The sequence below is a fragment of the Mobula birostris genome, chromosome 4, assembly GCF_030028105.1.
Source record: "Mobula birostris isolate sMobBir1 chromosome 4, sMobBir1.hap1, whole genome shotgun sequence".
Lineage (NCBI taxonomy): Eukaryota > Metazoa > Chordata > Chondrichthyes > Myliobatiformes > Myliobatidae > Mobula > Mobula birostris.
Genome location: NC_092373.1, coordinates 35367467 through 35387614, shown reverse-complemented (window position 1 = coordinate 35387614; position 20148 = coordinate 35367467). Strand labels below are relative to the sequence as shown.

Below are 20148 nucleotides of genomic sequence, written 5' to 3'. Positions count from 1 at the left end.
TTGTAGCAAAATACAGTAAATCATCTAAACCCTTGCATTTCTAGTCCAACATACTTCACAAAGCGAGGAAAGGTCAGTGTCTTTGCATCTGCTTTCTAACTAATTTACATTGAGCTAAATGTGCACTATCGGGTCAGTTACCAGTGGTGCTGTCACTTGATATTTGGTTCCACTGTGTAATGAAAATATTTTAAAATTCAATCGATGTTCTTTTCTGATTCGGCAGGTTGAAACACTTGCAAACAAAGGAGGCACTATACACGTATTAGACCACAAGAAATCACATCGTTACAGTTATATGAAGCATACAAAACAGAAAGAAAGGCAAATGATTAATGAGATAGTGTACCAAAGCAAAATAATATCTGTACTTATCCATTAAATGCATTGATCTATGCAATGCCAGAGGAAACCAGAGATCCAACAAACTTTTACATAGCCTTCTCTGTCTTCCTGTCTCTCTATGCCTTTGGCTGTCTGTATCAATTAACACCTTCCCGATAAACATGGATTTCTACTCCATGGAGAAGATCAGAATCAGGTTTAATATCACCAGCATATGTTGTGAAATTTGTTAACTTTGAAATAAATAAAGTGTTAAACACCAGATAAAGAAGGAAGCAAGAAAACACATTAAACATAGAAGCAAGCAATAACATAGTTGTCTCTTCTAGCAACAAGAAAGCCTACTCTTTACTACAAAATTATTCGCTAGGTTCAGAGAAGATCAAACTATATAACTCACATTGGCATGGCAAGTTCCACGACCCTAACAATTGTGTTGCTTTATAAGTAATCTCTTCTCTATTTCAGGAATCATGGCTGCCAATTTGCACAGTGAACTGTTATGAATGTATATTGGGATGCATTGATCAGAACAGTGTTTATTTCCTCCCCGATGTTTCTCTGTATGGTACCATGGCACATTTTATGCCCGCCTGAGAGGATGAACAGGTTTTCAGTTTGAGATCTAAGCTGGAAGGCAGCACTTCCACCATTCCACCACTCCCTGAGCTCTGCACCGGATTGTCAACCTAAACTTTAGCACTTAAATGTAACTCATAAACTGGGATTCTTATTTCTGAGTTTGTCCATACTTTTCCCCGTAGATACCCTTCTGTTTCAGGCGGGGACTCCGGAGTGGGACTCATTCTTCGATCCTGAGAATCTCTTCTTGCCGGTGACCTTGGATGAGTCAGGCTCGACAGAAGTGAACGGCACACACACAATGCAATGCAAGTCAGTGATTCATGGTTTAATCGGGGGGAAGTCAGTCACATGGGAGGCAACGGCCAACCTCTCCTCCCTCTACCATGCATCAGCTGAACAGGAGGCATCGTGCACCTCTAAAAACCCCTGGGAAGGGATTCTGCATCAGCTGACTGTGCATTCAGTCATCAGGGACTTTGAGAACATGGCAGAGAAAACAAGTGATATTGAATATGGTAAATGTACTTCTAGCATCTTCATACATAAAAGTGACCAGGTTGCAAATTCCATTTCAAAGTATTGCTTTTTATTTGCTAATTAAGAGTTTTGTAATTGAATCAGTGGACACTTGAAATATTCTGTCATGTACCTCCTTGGAAGTGCCTTCCTGGATTAGCATCTGCTTCTCCTGCATAACTTAGCCATAAATGTAGTTTATCAGATTTGATTGTGGATTCCGGATGAAACTCTGCCCTTCTGAAATTCACTTTTGCACACTTGATGGTTTTCCAATGTCCAGCAAAAGCATCACATCACCAGTTTGAAGACTCCTTTATTTCTGGCAGAAAAATAAGGCTTTTGGGTGCAGTCTTTGACCTAAAACAAAACTATTAGCACATTGGACTGAAATTATCAATGAGAAAGCCATGAAAAGGTCTCCATTCTGACACTTCCGCATTCTCACAGCATCTGCTTGCCCCCCTTTGCAGCACTCAGGATATTTGGAAACAACACAAGTTGACCAGCTTTTTTTATGCCATGCCTGTTGGAGTTCTGCTTTGTGGAGATACAAAACACTTGTAGATGCTCGAACACACAAGATGGTGGAGTAACACAGTGGGCCAGTCAGCATCTATGGAGGGAAATGGACTGTTGACATTTTATCTTGCCAAAAAACTGGAAGGGAGATAGCCTTTCTAAGAAAAAAAAATAAAGGGAATGGGTGGAGCAAGAAGTAGTAAGCGATAGGTGGATCCAGGTGAGGAAGGGTGATGGGCAGATGGAGGTGACAAGAATGGAAATAGTGACAGAAACTGGGAGGTGGTAGGTGGTAGGTGGAGGTGACAAATGACTGAAGTTGATGGAATCTGGCAGGAGATGAAGGAAGAGCCTGGAATTAAGTGAGGGAGGTGGGGAGGAGAGATAGGAACAATGTGGGAGGGGAGCCAGTGGGAAGAGTGTGTGAGTGGAGGGGGAAAGAAGCAGGGTGATGTGGGGTATGAGAGGAACTGGGGAGATCAGGTGGAAAGAGAAAAGGAGCAGAGGGGAAGCAGCTAACCTGAAATTGGAGAATTCAATGATTGTGCTGTCTCTGATCTAGTTATCTCATTCGTCACATTATTTTTTGCAGTGGCACAGGGTTACCTGTAGCTCAGGATTCCATCTGGGAGCTTTCTATACACAGTCAAGATCACTGATCCCTCTCACTTCCTTAGATGCCACAGGGTAAAGTTCCTATAAAGCCCGATATTGTTCCCAGTCACCAATATGGCAAAGATGTGGTAGATGGGATCTTGTCCTCTTGCAAATGACACAGGTCCTGTTTTAGAACGTGAACATTGACGTTAACTGCCTCAATGCTGTTTCAACGTGCTTTTACCAATATCACAATATTTTCTGGGAGCTTGTTGGGTTTTAGCATCATAGTTAGTACACCAAAGAAAAATGAAACCTAGTTCCTAAGCAGATATACACAGTCTTTTCCCACTGAGGCAGATGATACCAGAACTAGAAATGTTTAAGGGCGAAAGGCAAAAAATGTAAGGGGAACATCTTCACTCAGAGGGTGGCAAGGGTGTGGAACAAGCTGTCAACAGAACTGGTGGATACAGGTTCAATTTCAACATTTAAGAGAAGTTTATTTATTGATTTAGAAAAATAAGCACGGAATGGACCCTTCTGATCCTCTGAGTCTTTCCTCCTAGCAACCCACCTGTTTCAACCCTAGCCGAATCACAAGACAATTTACAATGACCAATTAATCTACTCACTGGTGCATCTTTGTCCGGAATTGAACCCTGAACTCCAATGCTCTGACCTGTAATAGTGTCGCGCTAATTGCTTCACTACTGTGGTGCCCCATGGATGGGTACGTGGATGTGAGGGGCAGTGAGTGCTATGGTCCATGTGCATCTTGATGGGACTAGGCAGAATAATAGTTCAGCATGGATGAGATGGGCCGAAGAGCCTGTTTCTGTGCTTTAGTGCTGCATGAGTCAATGGCTCTCAATCCGTCAAATGCCCACCTGTAATGTATAATGTATAGGTGATACTGCTGTTGCAATATTGCAGTTATACACATGCACTTTACTGAAATGTTAAATCTTGAGTTCAGGAGGAGGAGTTGACAGGAGGGCTATTTAAAGGGCCCAGCTACATGCAAGCTGTAACTGGGCAGATGCCAATGGAAAACATCGTCTTGGAATATTCATGAAGACTGGCTGCTTGAATTCAGAGGTGTCCACATTGTATAATGGTGGGGAAGGCTGTGTGTAGGGATAGAAACCAACCAACCAATCATTGCTCCTCATGCCCATTTTTTGATGTACAGTCACCCGTGGGTCTTTGGGTACACACATTGTCTATAGCCATCATCCATCTGTGGGGGAAGTATGGGGCAGGTCATTGGGGTTGGGGGTGGGACAGAAATGCTGGTGAGTTGGGAATAATCAGGAGGCCTGTCAGGGAAATATTGAGCAGTCTTCATTATCACTCCTTGATGATTCTCTTAGCAAAACGTTGAAGAATAACAGAGAAAAGTCTTCACAACATTTTTCATTGACAATTATAGCTTTAATCTATTCAAACACTCTAGCATTTGATTTCAACACCATAAGTGCAAAAAAGATTGAGCTCAATCAATCAATTAATTATCTTAATACGCTGAATTAAGAAATTTAGTGTAGTAAATCTAAATCTCGCAGAAACTACAGTTTACCTGTTAGTGGAATGGTATAGCAGGGGAAGTTCAATCAAGGTTGAACAAAGTATTCTTTTGTCTCATTTTCTGGAGGTCCTTCTGGAAAATATTGTCTGAAAGCTATTCAGACCAGCAGAGCAAGTAACAGCATGTCCATTTACACAACTGTCGTCCCAGTGAATGCTGCCACTCAGGAATCATTATCCTCCTACGTGAAAGTTCGGAGCAAAGGTAGTGTAAATGTCCTGAGCTTTTTTCTTCTCTTGGACCGTCAGTGTTGGGCAGTCCTGTATGAAACTGTATTACCAGCAATAGTTCAAATGAAGTTGTTGCTCATCATCTCCTCCACCTGTACTGTGTGCTTATACTGAGTTACTCATTACTTCTAGAAGACTAGGTCCAATAATACGATCATTGGAAAATCAATAAAACAGTAAATGCTGGAAATCTGAAATTGAAACAAAGTTTTGGAAACACTCAGCAAGTCAGACATCAGTCTGTAGAAAGAGAAACAAGTAACCTTTCACATCTGAGACCCTTTATCCAAACTGTTTTCCTTTCCACAAATGCTACTTAACAAGCTACCTTACTTGTTGGAGTTATCTGTTAAGGACCAAAATGTTCTGACGTAAATTTGGAAATGCTCTTCCTGGAAGTTCACCTGCACCGTTATCATTAAGCATGCAGTGTAATTGAGTTCAGTAGAGTACCATTGTTGTCACTGCTCTATACTGCTTTCAACATCTCTGACCTGGAATTAAATTCTAGGCATCTCTTTTTAATAGGCTTGGATGACAATTTGTGTAGTGGAAGAAGTTGCTTTACACAATTTCATATAAAGTATTTTGTAGCTAACTACTGTATATACTGTTGCCTTGCAATTAGAATCTTATTCGCCAAAATCAACTATGACCATATGAGCTTCTTCTGTTGCATTAGTTGGGAGTGGGTAGTGGTATTGAGCAGTGGGGTGGGGGAGAGTGATAAGTGTTATCTAGAACATTAGATGAAATACTTCATGGAAACTAACCCCAGACACTTCACACTTCAGAATGGATGCTGATTTTTAGAGAGGTTCAGTAAGATCAAAGAAAAAATGCAGAAAGCTATACAGAACAAGGGATCTAAGCAATAGGCCATTTGGATTCAGAATTGGCTTGCCCATTGAAGACAGGAATAGTGGTCAATGGGACTTATTCTGCTGGAAGTCTATGACTACTGGTGTTCTGCAGGGATCCATACTGGGACCACTGCTGTCTGTGATATATATAAGTGGCCTGGATGTAAACATTGATGGGTTAGTAACTGCAGATGGTACAAAGATTGGTGATGTTGTGAATAGTGTAGAAGACTGGCAAAAGATACAGTGGAATATAGATCAGTTGCAGATATGGGCAGAGAAGTGGCAGAAGGACTTTAACCTGGCCAAATATGAAATGATGTACTTTGGAAGATCAAATCTAAAAAGAGAGTACTGTGTAATGGCAAGACCTTAAAAATGTTGAAGAAGGGAGGAATCCTGGGGTACAAGCCTGTAGTTTCATGAAAGTGGCTACACAGGTTGAAAGGGCAGTGAAGAAAGCATATGGCAAGCTTGCCCTTATTGGTCAAGGAACTGAGTTGAAGAGTTTGGATGTTATGCTATAACTTTATAAAACTCTAGCTAGGTCATATCTGGAGTATTGCATTCAGGTGTGGTTGCTCCATTATCGGAAAGATGTTGAGTCTGTAGAGAGGGTGCAGCCTGGCTTAGAGGGCATGAGCAATAAAGAGAGGTTGGACAAACTTGGATTGTTTTCTCTGGAACAGCGATGGCTGAGGGGGATCTGGTAGAGGTTTTTAGGATTATGAGAGGCCCAGGTAGATTTGAGAGGCTGCATATTTTCCTCAGGGTTGAAATATCTAATACAGAGGGTATGTATTTAAGGTGAGAGGGTTAAGTTCAAAGGAGATGTGCTTAGCAAGTTTTATACACAAGGAGTGGTGGGTGCCAGGAATGCACTGCTCAGATTGGTGGAGAAAGCAAGGTGTTCAAGAAGTAGATGGATCTGCAGGAAATGGAAATATATGGGCATTGTGGATGCAGGAAGGCTTAGTTTAGCTAAGTATTCAGTTGAGTTGTTCAGAACAATATTGTGGACAACAGGATCTGTTCCTGTGCTGTACTGTTCTATGTTCTATATTTTGCAATCTGAAACCCAAAACAAAACAGGCAAATTTTTCCCCTGCCTGAGTTATTCCAATAAGCTATTCTCACCAAGGCAGAGTTACCTAAAAGCAGACAGATGGAAGTAGCAGCAGCTGTCTTTGTCCTGACCATGCTGCCTTGGACAGGCCATTGATTGAAGCTTTCATTCATTAAGACTTTGTGTAGTCAGCAGTAATAAGCACTATTATGTGGAACCCTTGGCATTTTATGGTATTTTAATTATTAGTGTATCAATGGATATAATAATTTATGTAAACTGACAAATATAATTCATATCAAAAACAACATATCTCAGACCCTTTTTATACATACTGGCCCTCCCTCCTTTCTCTATAGCTTTATTTATCATTTTTTCCTGCTCTGTTGAAAAGGCAGTTGACCTGCAATATTTTTCTCTCCACAATCCGCCTGACTGGCTGAGACTTCTTGATTAATTTCAGATTTCTATCGTCTGCAGAATTTTGCTTTTCAATTATATATACAGTATATTCAGCAATGTAATATTTTGTGCTGTCACTGTAATTTGCACATAATTCTATGAACAGCACCAGCCTTTCTGCTTGGGATTTATGGAAATCTCTTTTACTTTATTTAAGGAGTCAGAGTAAACCAGGCACGAGGCTCATATTCAGGGAGCAAGCGGCAGAGAAGTTATTCTGCCAGCTTGGTCCGGACGCCCCCAGGCCATGATTCTGCGGAACTGGATGATACATTTGGTTCAACAGGTAATGGTTGTTGTCCTTTTGACCTCTCTTTTTCCAGATCTTTCTTTCTGGCCCTCTGTATACTACTGTTGGGTTAAGGTATAGAATTGTTACTTCTCTCGTAACTTTCCAATGCTTGTTTGTATTTTTATATAATCACCTACCTGTAACTGTTCAATTGATTTCCCCCCAATTACAGTACAGTTGCTTCTGTATTTTTCTAAAAGCTCCTTCACTTTCATTAGCAGGTATCATGCAACTTGAATCTGGCTATTTTATGGATTAATTGTTATCACTGGAATTTTGTTTTCTCTAGTCTGAGTATGAGAAGACCACAACTGCTTTTTTTCCTTTGTCTTTCTTTGGTTCTCTCTGCTCCTTTCTTTGTTATTTGTTCTTGTAACATTTTAAAAAACCACTTAGCAATAAGTTTTCTGCCTCATTGTTGACTTCTGAAGACCCCTTTGGATCACATAAGTATCTGATCCAACATCAGAGACCTCTCATGAGGAAGTTAGAAGTCGTTTCACATTGTTTTCTTTTCATTTCCATTTCATTGTGATTGGATGCATGTCTTTTTCTTTAGAGTTCCTCTACTGCCATTGTTTAATTCAGCACAAAGACCAAGTAGTGGACACCTAGTCTTCATTCTGAAAGTTGACTGTCCTTGCCAGACTAATGTTGACCCACTGCAAGCTCAGGTTGGAAATGATTCCATGGCACTCACCATTCATTAAAAAATCAGAGGCGTTCTCTTGGTCTCCTCTTCAATAACTAGCATTCCAATCACTTTAGTGTCTGAGCCTCTCTCAATCATCATTTCCAATGTCTGGCTCCTGGGAGAAAGGGATGGTGAAGTAATCCATTTCTGGGTTGAGGAATCTTGTTTCTTGGGAGGTCATGGGAGGAAGGTTGCCAGATCCCGGGAATGGGGTGGTGATGGTGGAGGGAGCCTGACTGGAGGAGAGTGGTCAGAGCTGGGAACTGCCTGAACACGACCTATTTACACTGGTGTTTCCATGAGTGCCTATTGTCGAAACTGTTAATAACTTTTAACAACATTTCATCCTTGTGCTTTGGTCAGTTTCAGGAAATTTCAGGAATCTCTAGGTAATGACATTGATTCTTTTTCTTTATAAATCAACCTGGACATCTTTCAGATGTACAGAGTAGTCAATAATCAAGCAATTTTGTGAACATTTAAAATTTCTTTACTCTGAGAGGGCTGGGGCTTCCTTCCCGAAATGGCTTGAGAATCAATGTATTGATGATTCTATTTTGGATGCAATACATTCTCCTATTAAAGGACAATTTAACATTATCTTTTTACTAGCAGCAGAAATGAGGAAGAAAAACCTTTCTGTGCTTTTCTGATTATAAACATTAGTTCAATCAATCAAACAAGTTTGGATGAGACTGGAACTAGAGGTCATGAGTTAAAGGTGAAATGTTAAATGTTTAAGGGGAACGGGATGGTTGTGAGAGTGTGGAACTAGCTGCCAGTATAACTGGTGGATGAGGGTTCAATTTCAACATTTAAGAGAAGTTTGGACAGGTACATGGATGGGAGGAGTATGGGGGCTATGGGCCAGGTGCAGGTCAATGGGACTTGAGAGAATAATAACTCAGCAGGTACTAGTTTGGCCAAAGCCCCTATTTCTATTCTGTAGTGTCCTGTGACTTTATAACAAGTGATTGTGCGCATAAGCATCATGTGCGTGAGTTGTGCTTGTGTGCTTGTGTCATGCGTGTGTGTTGTGTGCATTTATGTGTGTGTGTAATCCATATGTATGCACCAGATGTATGGATGTGTGTAGGTAAGATGTGGCTTCCTATGTGTTTATAGGTTGTGCTCATTGATTAAGTTACTACTGACCTGATTGTCACCTCAGCTCTGCATTCTTGTTTACCTGCAGTAACCTTTCAGCTCTTGCCTACCTCTGTCTAAAAAATGTTAATCGATTCCGCTTTCACAACCTTCTGAGGAAGGGAATTCAAAGGTTCATTACTCCCCGAGGGGAGAGAAAATGTTTGCTTCATCTCTCTCTTAAACTGTCTGATTCCTTATTTTTAAGCAGTGACCCAAAAACCTAGATTCTCTGATGGAGGAACGATCACCTCCACATCTACCCTGTTAAAATTCATCAGCACCTTACATGTTTCATTCTAGTTCCTTCTCAATCTTTTAAACTCCAGTGCATTGAAGCCTGGATTCACCAGCCTTTACCATTCCACATATTATTCAGCTATAGCTTATCTGAATACTTCTAACGCATTTACATCCTTCTTTGAGTAAGATGATACTATACACTGTCCTCCAGTGCTTTCTGCCTTATTGACATAAATACAGAAAATGCTGAAAACAATCAGCGGGTCAGACAGCCGCAGCAAAAGGAGAAACAGAGATACCCTACTCACTAAGTCCTTTCACCACCACCCTCTTCACAATTTAAATCTAATGTGGTTTCTTTCTTCTCTAGTTCTGACAAAACAGTTTTGACCTAAGCATATTTCACATTGAAATGGAAAGGTGGTGAATTAAGTTGCAGACATTGGGGATCGGAGAAATGGATGCATAGTTTAAAAGGAATACCTTTAACCGTATCAAGTCAATATTGCCAACATGATTCCATTATTTATTTCAGAATTTTGACATAAGTTTATTGAATTTCAATCGGTCACACCAAAGCCAAATGCAGTATACCTTGTTACATCATATTTAATTTCCTCATCAATTTTAGGTTTTCCTTCCTCCGCCATCGATGCTGCCCTCAATCGCATCTCCTGCATTTCATGCACATCTGTTGCAATAACAGGGATAGGGTTTCCTTGTTCTTATTATCACCCCACAAGCATCCCTATCCAGCAGATCAGGTTCTGTAACTTTCACCATCTCCAACACGACACTGCCACTAATCGCATCTCCTCCTGCCTCTCCACTTTCTGTAGTCTCTACGTGACTCCCTGTCCACTGGACTCTCCCCACTGACCTCTCTCCTGGCACTTATCCTTGCCAGCATGACAAGTGCTGCACATGCCCCTTCACGTCCTCCCTCGCCATCTTCAGGGCCCCGAACAGTCCTCCCAAGTGAGGCAACACTTCACCTGTGAGTCTATTGAGGTCATCTATTGCATCTGGTGCTCTCAGCGCGGCCTCGTCTACACTGGTGAGACCCGATGCAGATTGGGGAACCACTTTGTCAAGCACTTTCGCTCTGTCCACCACACAAAAAACATGATTTTTCAGTGGCTACCCATTTCAATTCGACTACTCATTCCCATTCTGATATGTCTTTCCATGGCCTTCTCTACTGTCATAATGAGGCCACACTCAGACTGGAGGAGCAACACATCATATACCCTATTGTAACCTCCAACCTGATGGCATGAACATCAATTTCTCTAACTTATAGTAATTTCTCTGCCTTCCCTCCTTCTCTCTTTTTCCATTGTCTGTTTAGTTTCTCTCTCAGCCCTTCTCCTCACCCATCCATCATCTCTTCCTGGTTCCCTTCCTCCTTCCTACTGGTTCACTGTCCTCTCCTATTAGATTCCTTCTTCAGACCTTTACCTCTTCCACCGATCCCCTCCCAACCTTATTTCATCACCACATCCCACCTACCCATCTTTCCCTCACCTGGACTCACCTATCACCTGCCAGCTTGTACTCCTTCCCCTCCTCCACCTTCTTATTCTGGGTCTGCCCCATTCCTTTCCAGTCCTGATGAAGTGTTTCGGCCCGAAGTGCCAACTGTTTATTCATTTCCGTAGATGCTGCCTGACCTGCTGCGTTTCTTCAGCATTTTGTATGTGTCGCTCTAGATTTCCAGCATCTGCAGAGTCTCTTCTGGTTACCACATCCTCCCTGTTTGTCATAACCTGCACTGTTCACAGTAAGTGTAGTCCAACCAATGTTTAGTACAATCACAAAATGACATCCCAACTCAATGTCTTGGTATATGAGTGCAAGGATACTAAATGCCTTTTTCATTAATCTATTCCCCTGTGTCTTTGCAATATCTTCATATGACGTCAAAGCTCCTAATGTCCAAACCATTTACTCTATATTGTATGTCCTAACTGAATTTAACTTCTCAACATTCATGACCTTACACTTGTCTGGATTAAATCATAGCTATATGTGCTGTGTGCTGTGCGCTGTTGGTAAAGTGCTTTGCACTTTGGCCCTGGAGGGGCTCTGTTTCATGTATGGTTGAATGATAACTAAATTTGAACTCGAACAGGGCAGACTCGATGGGCCAAATGGTCTAATTCTGCTCCTATATCTTATGGTCTTGAATTCCATCTGCCACTACTCTGTCCATCTGTCCAGCTGATCCGTATCCTGCTGTGTCAGCATTCTTCACCATCTACGACTCCATCATTCTTTGAGTCATCTGAAAGCTTACTGATCATACCCTCTACAATTTCATCCAAGTTATTTATATATATATATATATATTACAAACAGCAAGGATTTCAGCACCGCTACACCACATCAGTAAAATTCCCATATCACTACCCTGTGCTTCCTATCACCAGCCTGTTTCGATCTAATTTACAAAATCTCTTGTGCCTTAAACTTCTGGACCTGTCGGCCATGTTCTTCAGATTCACAGCTCCAACTTGTGCTCAGTATAGTGCCCTGGTGATGGTAATTTTTCAGAAGTCTTCTCTCCTTTCCAGTTTCAAGTTCCAACCATTTCTGGGAAGGTTTCACCTTCCTCTCATCTGGCTTCACCTATTACCTGCCAGCCTATACTCCTTCACTTTCCCTACCTTCTTATTCTGGGTTAATCCTATTTCCTATAAAGCCCTGACAAAGGGTCTTAGCCTAAAATGTCAACTATTTATTCCCCTCCATTGATGCTGCATGACCTGCTGAATTCCTCCAGCATTTTGTGTGCTTTTCTGGGATAATACTCGTAAACTCCACAGTGAAGACTGGTGTAAAATATCTCTAATTCTCCTACTATCTCCTATTTTCCCACTATTAATTACCCAGTGTTTTCTTCTGCAGACCCAATTCTCATTTTATTTATTTTTTAGAATATCTACACAAATTCTTACAATGGGCATTTATTCTTCTGGTTAGATATATCTCACTATCTATTTGTTCCTATCTTACCTTGTCCAGTGTTTTAATCTGTATTCTCTCTGTGTGCTGCGAGTGCAGGTAATACGTGTGTATGTGTGTGTGCACTCGTATATTACTGTGCAAAAGTCAGGCGCATGTCAAAAAATTCTGTTCCGCAAAGATGTCTTCAAAAATAATGAAATGATAAGTTTCTAAACAACAAAGATATTACTATATAAAGAACAGTAAACAGTAATAAAAACTAAATCAAATAAAATTTGGTGTGACAACCCTTTGCCTTCAAACTGTATCAATTCTCTTAGGTACCCTGTCAAGCAGCTTATAAGAAAGACAGGTGGTAGGTTGTTCCAAGTATCCTGAAGCACTTGCCACAGCTCTTCTGCAGACTTTGGCTGTCTTGCTTGCTTCTGTCTCTCCAGGTAACCCCATATAGCCTTGATAAAGTTGAGGTCAGGGCTCTGTGGAGGCCACACTATAAGACCATAAGATATAGGAGCAGAAGTAGGCCATTTGGCCCATCGAGGCTGCTCCACCATTCAATCATGGGCTGATCCAATTCTTCCAGTCATCCCCACTCCCCTGTTTTCACCCCAACCCTTTGATGCCCTGGCTAATCAAGAACCTGTCTATCTCTGCCTTAAATACACCCAATGACTATCTGAAATCATGTACAAATCTAGGGTGCCTATGACTTTTGCATGGTACAGTACACTGTGCATTATATTTTGATGTGTGTATATGTATGTGTGTCTATATATAAATACGTGTGTGTGACATTTTTATGACAGGCGTATAATATTCTCAGTCTTGTCCTGTGGCCCCTGAAGTCAGACAAATAACTAGTCTGGCAAGTGCGTAGTGGATCAGTGTAATCTATAATTGTGGCAGGATGATAGCCCAGCTAGCTGAGCTGCTGATTGATAACTTCAGCTACTCAGATCTGATCCTCACCTTTGTTAATGTCTGTGGGGAGTTTGCATGTTCTGCCTATGAATGCACGGACTTCTCTTGGGTGCTCCAAATTCCTCCCACGGAGATGTGTGGGTTGGTAGATTAATCAGCCTGTTGTGTATAGATACGTGATAGTAGTAGAATTGATGGGGAGCCATGCGTATGCGTGTACGTGGGGCGGGGGTGCGGAGGATAAGATTGGTTGGAGTAGGATTAGTGTAACTGGGCACTGGGAGATTCATGCAGACTTGATGGGCTGAAGAGCCTGACTTGGTATTGTCTGACTTTGTGATTGTATTTCTGTTCTTGACAGGAATGGACAAAATTCCGACGACACCAACCAGTGTGGGATCTTCATCATCCTCTGGGTGGGAAAGGCAAAGTGTCCCGGATGGTAACTAATTCTTTCCTGTTTCATAACTCTTTTGGAACAATTCACATCTTTTGTTTTTGATCTTTACAAAGGTATTGGTGATTGAGCCACGTGATAAGTTAATATGTAGCAGTGTTACAGATACGGTGAAATTAACTGGGCACACTGAATTATGATTGATTGTTTTGATTGCTATAGATATACTGCACATTGAATTTTGAAGTGTTTTTCATCCTTGTGCTTTGAAGTAAAACACAATAGGCCAGATACACCTCATGTTTACTTCTCTCAGAATGGCTGTGGCCGTGCTTACCTTCTGCAGCTGTCTTACTGGTTCCCCTGTGGCCTTTCCACGTGCTCGAGCAGTGCACAGGGGGTGACGGGGCTGAATGCCGCAGAAGCCATGACAAAGGCCCCTCTGAACTGCCCTGCTGGGCCTCTGACACCACCTGGTCTCCAATATGTGTTGCAATGTACTTCTGTCGCAAAACAACAAATTTCGTGATATATTGTATGCCAGTGATATTAAACCTGATTCTGATGTGTCTTTAATCAAGGACAATTATAAGCAATTAATGTGAAAGTTTATAATGAAAAAAAAACATAATTCTTCAAGTAACACTCTGCTTATAAAAATATAAAGCTGTTCAAATCAAACTCTACTTACAAGAACACACAAACATAAGAAATGGAAGGAATCTGGCCCATCAAGCCTGCTCCATCTTTCAATAAAATCATGGCTGATTGGGCCATGGACTCAGCTCCCCCTACCTGCTTTTTTTTCCACAACCCTTAATTCCTTGGCTGTGCCAAAAATCTACCAAACTGTGTCATAAATATATTTAATGAGTGAACCTGGGCAGAGAATTCTGCAAATTCACGACTCTCTTGGAAAACAGTTTCTCTTCATCTCCGTCCTAAATCTATTCCCCCAAATCTTGAGACTATGTCCCCCAGTCAGGGGGAAAAAAATCCTATTTCTATCATGTCTATCCCTTTCCTGATGTTATATTTTTCTACAAGATGCCCTCTCTTTCTTCTGAATTCCAGTGAGTATAGTCCCAGACAACTCAATCTCTCCTGATAGGTTAACCCCCTCATCTCCGGAATCAATCTCATGAGCCTCCTCTGCACCACCTCCAAAGCCAAAGTATATTTCCTCAAGTAAGGAGACCAGAAATGCGCACAGTACTCCAGGTGCAGCCTTACCAATACCCTGTACAGTTGCAGCATAACCTCCCTGCTCTTAAATTCAATCCCTCTAGCAGTGAAGGCCAACATTCCGCATGCCTTCTCGATAATCTGTTGCATCTTTAAACCAACCTTTGCAATTCTTGGGTTCATGTTACAAGCACACCCAAGTTGCTCTGCACAACAGCATGCTGCAATCTTTCACCATTTAAATAATAAACTGTTCTGCTTCTCCTTCCAAAGTGGGTAAACTTGTATTAACCATGTTGTAATGAGACCTGGGTGTCATTATACACCAGTCATTGAAAGTGGGCATGCAGGTACAGCAGGCGGTGAAAAAGGCAAATGGTATGCTGGCATTTATAGCGAGAGGATTTGAGTACAGGAGCAGGGAGGTACTACTGCAGTTGTACAAGGCCTTGGTGAGACCACACCTGGAGTATTGTGTGCAGTTTTGGTCCCCTAATCTGAGGAAAGACATCCTTGCCATAGAGGGAGTACAAAGAAGGTTCACCAGATTGATTCCTGGGATGGCAGGACTTTCATATGAAGAAAGACTGGATGAACTGGGCTTGTACTCGTTGGAATTTAGAAGATTGAGGGGGGATCTGATTGAAACGTATAAAATCCTAAAGGGATTAGACAGGCTAGATGCAGGAAGATTGTTCCCGATGTTGGGGAAGTCCAGAACAAGGGGTCACAGTTTGAGGATAAAGGGGAAGCCTTTTAGGACCGAGATTAGGAAAAACTTCTTCACTCAGAGAGTGGTGCATCTGTGGAATTCTCTGCCACAGGAAGCAGTTGAGGCCAGTACATTGGCTATATTTAAGAGGGAGTTAGATATGGCCCTTGTGGCTACGGGGATCAGGGGGTATGGAGGGAAGGCTGGGGCAGGGTTCTGAGTTGGATGATCAGCCATGATCATAATAAATGGCGGTGCAGGCTTGAAGGGCCGAATGGCCTACTCCTGCACCTATTTTCTATGTTTCTATGTATTCCATCTGCCAGACCCTTGCCCACTCACTATATCGCTCTGCATCCTCTGTACAATTAGCTTTTCCACTCAGTTTAGTATCTTCAGCAAATGTAGATACCATACACTCAGTGTCCTTGTCCAAATTACTAATGTACATCATGAACAGTTATAAGCCCAGCACCGAATCCTGCGGTCTTTACTGACTGCCAGCCCTAGAAACACCCATTTCTTCTAACCCTCTGCCTTCTGCTGGTGAATCAATCCTCTATCATATTATGTATGATAATACACTACCCACAACTCCATGCATCCTTATGGATAAGACTCTTATGCGGCACTTTATTGAATGCCTTCTGGAAATCCATGTGTACAACATCCACCTGTTCCTCTCTATCCACTGCACTCAATATATCTTCAAAGGACTCCAGTAAGTTTGTCAAAACAGGAAAATTAATAAATGCAAAAGCCATCTAGTCAGTGTAAAGCATTATGAAACAGGCTGTGCTCCATACTTGCAAACTGCAACCCACATCATAGAACTCTGAACACACTTACACACGCAGATACAGACACAATATATTCTCAGTTTACCAACCTACTGTTAGATGTGACAGCATTCAAGATGAGACAACCCAACAGGCTGTCTTTCCTCTCAGGTGGATGGAATAGCTGGTGGTATTCCAAAGAAAAGCAGAGGGGTTATTCGCAGTATCCTAGTATCCCAGCATCTATGTATGTGAGGAAGATCCAACATTACAGGGAGAGAGGAGCAAAGGAGTTTGTTTTAGGTTGTTTGAAGAAAGAGCTAGCATTGATAGAACAGCCTGGTTGGTTTCTGCTGTGTGGTGGATGTCTGATCTTAGATTGAGTTTTAAACTTGCAAATGGTGCCACCAGCTCATCCTTGCAAGACAGACTGGTGTAGGCTCCATTTCTGAGTGAAGCAACATCGGGATCATGTGAACAGTCACCAAGGAATCAGTGATCTTAAAGTAGGATGTTAAAATACAATGGATTAATCTCTCCTCCATAATTTAGATGACGTGACATTTGCTGGTTTTTTCCTCTTCTGGAAACATAGTTAATCTAATCTAAAGTAAAGCAAATGTCCACGCCCTGTGCAGATATTGTGACTTCTAATCCTCTAAGTATTGCAGACTCTGTATTGATCAAAGTTTGTCTGCAATACTCAATGTGGAACCTGGCTACCTGACCCAGCAGCACTGGAAGCAGAATGGAGGAGAACCTGTGGGTGGTGGCATTTCCATGTGCAGCGCTGGTAGCAGAGGAGGTAATATGTTTGGGAGCTGCAGTTGGCGAAGCCTGAGGCGGGGATAGCTGCTCACTTTGAAATGGTACACTCCGCAACCACTGTGCGCTAGTGGTGTAGGGAGTCAGTGCTCAGGGTGGTGGATAGAATGGCAGTCAGGACAGCTGCTTTATTGGAGCTGGAATTGGTTTGTCGTTGTCACGTGTACCGAGATACAATGAAAAGATTGTCTTGCATGCTGTTTTTACAGTTCAGATTTTTTACACAGTGTATTGAGATAGATAAAATCATAACAATGCAGAATAAAGTGTAACAGCTACAGGTAAACAATAAGGTGCAAGCTACTGTAATATCCTAAATCAATAGTGAACATTCCCTCTTCTAGCTTCATAATGAAAGAATCGACTGCACATCTTAGTAATCAGTGATTTTTCATTTCTATGGAAATGAAGACAAATTGTGCAGTTTCAACAGTGAAAATTGAGCCTGGGTTTCTGCCTGTGCAATAATTTTGAAAATCACCATCGAGAGGTCTAAATTGAAGGGATTGAAAATTCCTGGTGTGGAAACATCCCATGAGCAACAGAGCAGGCCACAATGTAGCTGTGTGTTTGGGTAATGTGTGTACGTTGGCGTGAAATAACCCCTGTAGGCTGCTCAAACCACATCTGGGCTCTACAGCACTGTGAACACACAGAAGTGTTCTTAATATCTTACTTAATTTTAAATAAGATATTATTATCAGGAGCAATCAATGGAATTAGTGTAAATTAATTCCATTCATATAGCTATTGTAAATATTCATGACCTAGGAAAAGCAACCAAATATAATGTTTTGCAGATGATACAAAGGTGAGTAGGCAGACACTGTGAGGAGCAGGAAAGAGATTGCAAAGAGGTATTGACAGATTATGGGAATTATTCCAGTGCTTAAGAAGAACATGGTAAACTGCCTCAATGACTCTTGTCCGGTCACTGTTACATTCACTGTGATGAAATGCTTTGAGAGGTTGGCAACGAAACATGCCAACTCCTGCCTGGGCAGTATCTTGGGTCTGCTCCAATTTGCCTACCATTACAAAAGGACCACGTCAGATGCCATTTCTTTGGCTCTTCACTCAATCCTGGAAAATCCTGACAGCAAAAGAGTATGCATCAGGATACTCTGAATCGTTACCCAGTCAGTTTGGATTGGCAACCACATTTCCTCCATAATATCCATCAGCACTGATGCACAAAGCCCTCTGCTCTACTCCCTTCATACTTACGACTGTGAGGTTAGGCACTGCTCCAATGCCATATTTAAGTTTGCTGACCACACCACTGTCGTTGGCCAAATCAAAGGTGGTGATGAATCAGATTTAGGAGGGAGATTCAAAATCTGGCTGAGTGGTGCCACAACAATGACCTGTCACTCAATGTCAGCAAGACCAAGGAGCTGATTATGGACTTCAGAAGGAGGAAACCAGCGGTCCAGGAGCCAGTCCTCATCAGGGGATCAGAGTTGGAGAGGGTCAGCAACTTTAAATTTCTTGGTGCTGTCATGTCAGAGGATCTGCCTTGGGCCCAGCACATAAGAACCATTATGAAGAAAGCACAGCAGCACCTCTGCTTCCCTAGAAGTTGGCAAAGATTCATCATGACGTCCAAAACTTTGACAAACTTCTATAGAAGTGTAGTGGAGAGTATCAGAGCCTGGTATAGCAACATTAATGCCTCGATTGGAAAATCCTACAAAAAGTAGTGGATATGGCCCAGTCTGTCACAGGTAAAGCCCTCTCCACCATTGAGCACATCTACACGGAGCACTGTTGTAGGAAAGCAGCATCCATCATCAAGGACCCCTACCACCCTGGCCGTTTTCTCTTGCTGCTGCCATCAGAAAGAAGGTACAGGAGCCTCCAGACCCACACCACCAGGTTCAGGAACAGTTATTGTCTCTCAACCATCAGGCTTCTGAACCAGAGGGGATAACTTCACTTGCCCCATCACTGAAATGTTCCCACAACCCATGGACTCAATTTCTAAGGCTCTTCTTCATGTTGTCTATTGCTTATTTATTTATCATTATTATATATACATGTTTTCTCTTTTGCGCTTGCATAGTTGTATTTTGCACATTGGTCATTTGTCTGTCCTGTTGGATGCGGTCTTTCATTGATTCTATTAATGCTTCTTGGGTTTATTGTGCAAGTATGCAAAAATGAATCTCAGTGTTGTATGTGGTGACAAATATGTACTTTGATAATAAATTTACTTTGAACTTTGAGTTGTTGAAATTATTTAAATGATCAAATACTAGACAAAGTTTGAGCAGACCAGATGAGAGAAGAGAGTCAATATATAAAACAACTAAGTTCTGTGGGATAAAAGCAGGCTGAAACAATGTGTTAATCAAGACAGTCCTGTTTGTGGATGTGGAGGGAGTAAAAGTAAGAAGGACTTGGTTTGGGGACTGTATTTGGAGGCTTTGGAGGAAAAATTGCTCGAGGATATGAGGTTAGACATTGGCAGAATAGTTTGGCCTTCTGTGGTGGCTCATGGTCTGGCTTTTTATTATTCTGTAAAAATTATATTTGATTTATGACAAAAAGTGACTACAATTACTTTCAATATTACATAGCAATTGGATTTATTAATGCAGGTGTGTGTAATGGAATATGATTCATATGTGCCACTGCATCAAGTCCATTCCTGTCTTCTATTGACTGATGCAACAGTGGAGCGAGTAAAAAGGAATGTTTTTGAAATGTCTCTTGGCGACTGGATTGGAATGAAACCATTGCTTGTGTCTGTGTTCTAGCAGTTGTGTTAGAAGACCTTATGTTCCTGTTTGCCTGCCCTGTCACTTTCACAGAGTTTCATATCGACATTTTCTGTATAACTTCATCTCCACTAATTTTCTATTCCCAATAAACTCCTGTCTATGAAATCCCCTTAAAGTGGCCATTCCTTTTGTGGATTGGACTTGTTAGTCTCATTGAGTTAATAAGTCATATTTGTTAAAATAAAACATACTGTAAAGTCAATTTAGTAAATGTAAAACAGTTTTTTAACTTCAGATTTAGTTGTAAATTGCATTGAGCAAACTTGCTTTAAGGACTTGAAAGTATTCCTTTTACCAGATTCTGCATGTTCTTCTTCACAACCACATGGAAGGCAGAACAGGTCTTACACCTACAGACAAGTTGCACCATGTCTGAATGTGATGCATTTGCTTAAATCAAATAGTTGCTTGCATCCTTTAT

At 41.5% G+C, this 20148-nt stretch overlaps 1 protein-coding gene across 8 annotated transcripts in view; it reads left to right on the top strand.

The window, feature by feature from the left end:
• Positions 1-20148, top strand: part of vwa5b2 (von Willebrand factor A domain containing 5B2) — a 171446-nt gene that overhangs the window by 139602 nt on the left and 11696 nt on the right. For all 8 annotated transcript variants that reach the window (XM_072255145.1, XM_072255143.1, XM_072255138.1 and 5 more), the window contains 4 exons: positions 1110-1445; positions 4223-4360; positions 6935-7063; positions 13405-13485. In XM_072255145.1, coding sequence (XP_072111246.1) covers positions 1110-1445; positions 4223-4360; positions 6935-7063; positions 13405-13485 — 684 coding nt within the window. The remainder of the gene's footprint in view (positions 1-1109; positions 1446-4222; positions 4361-6934; positions 7064-13404; positions 13486-20148) is intronic.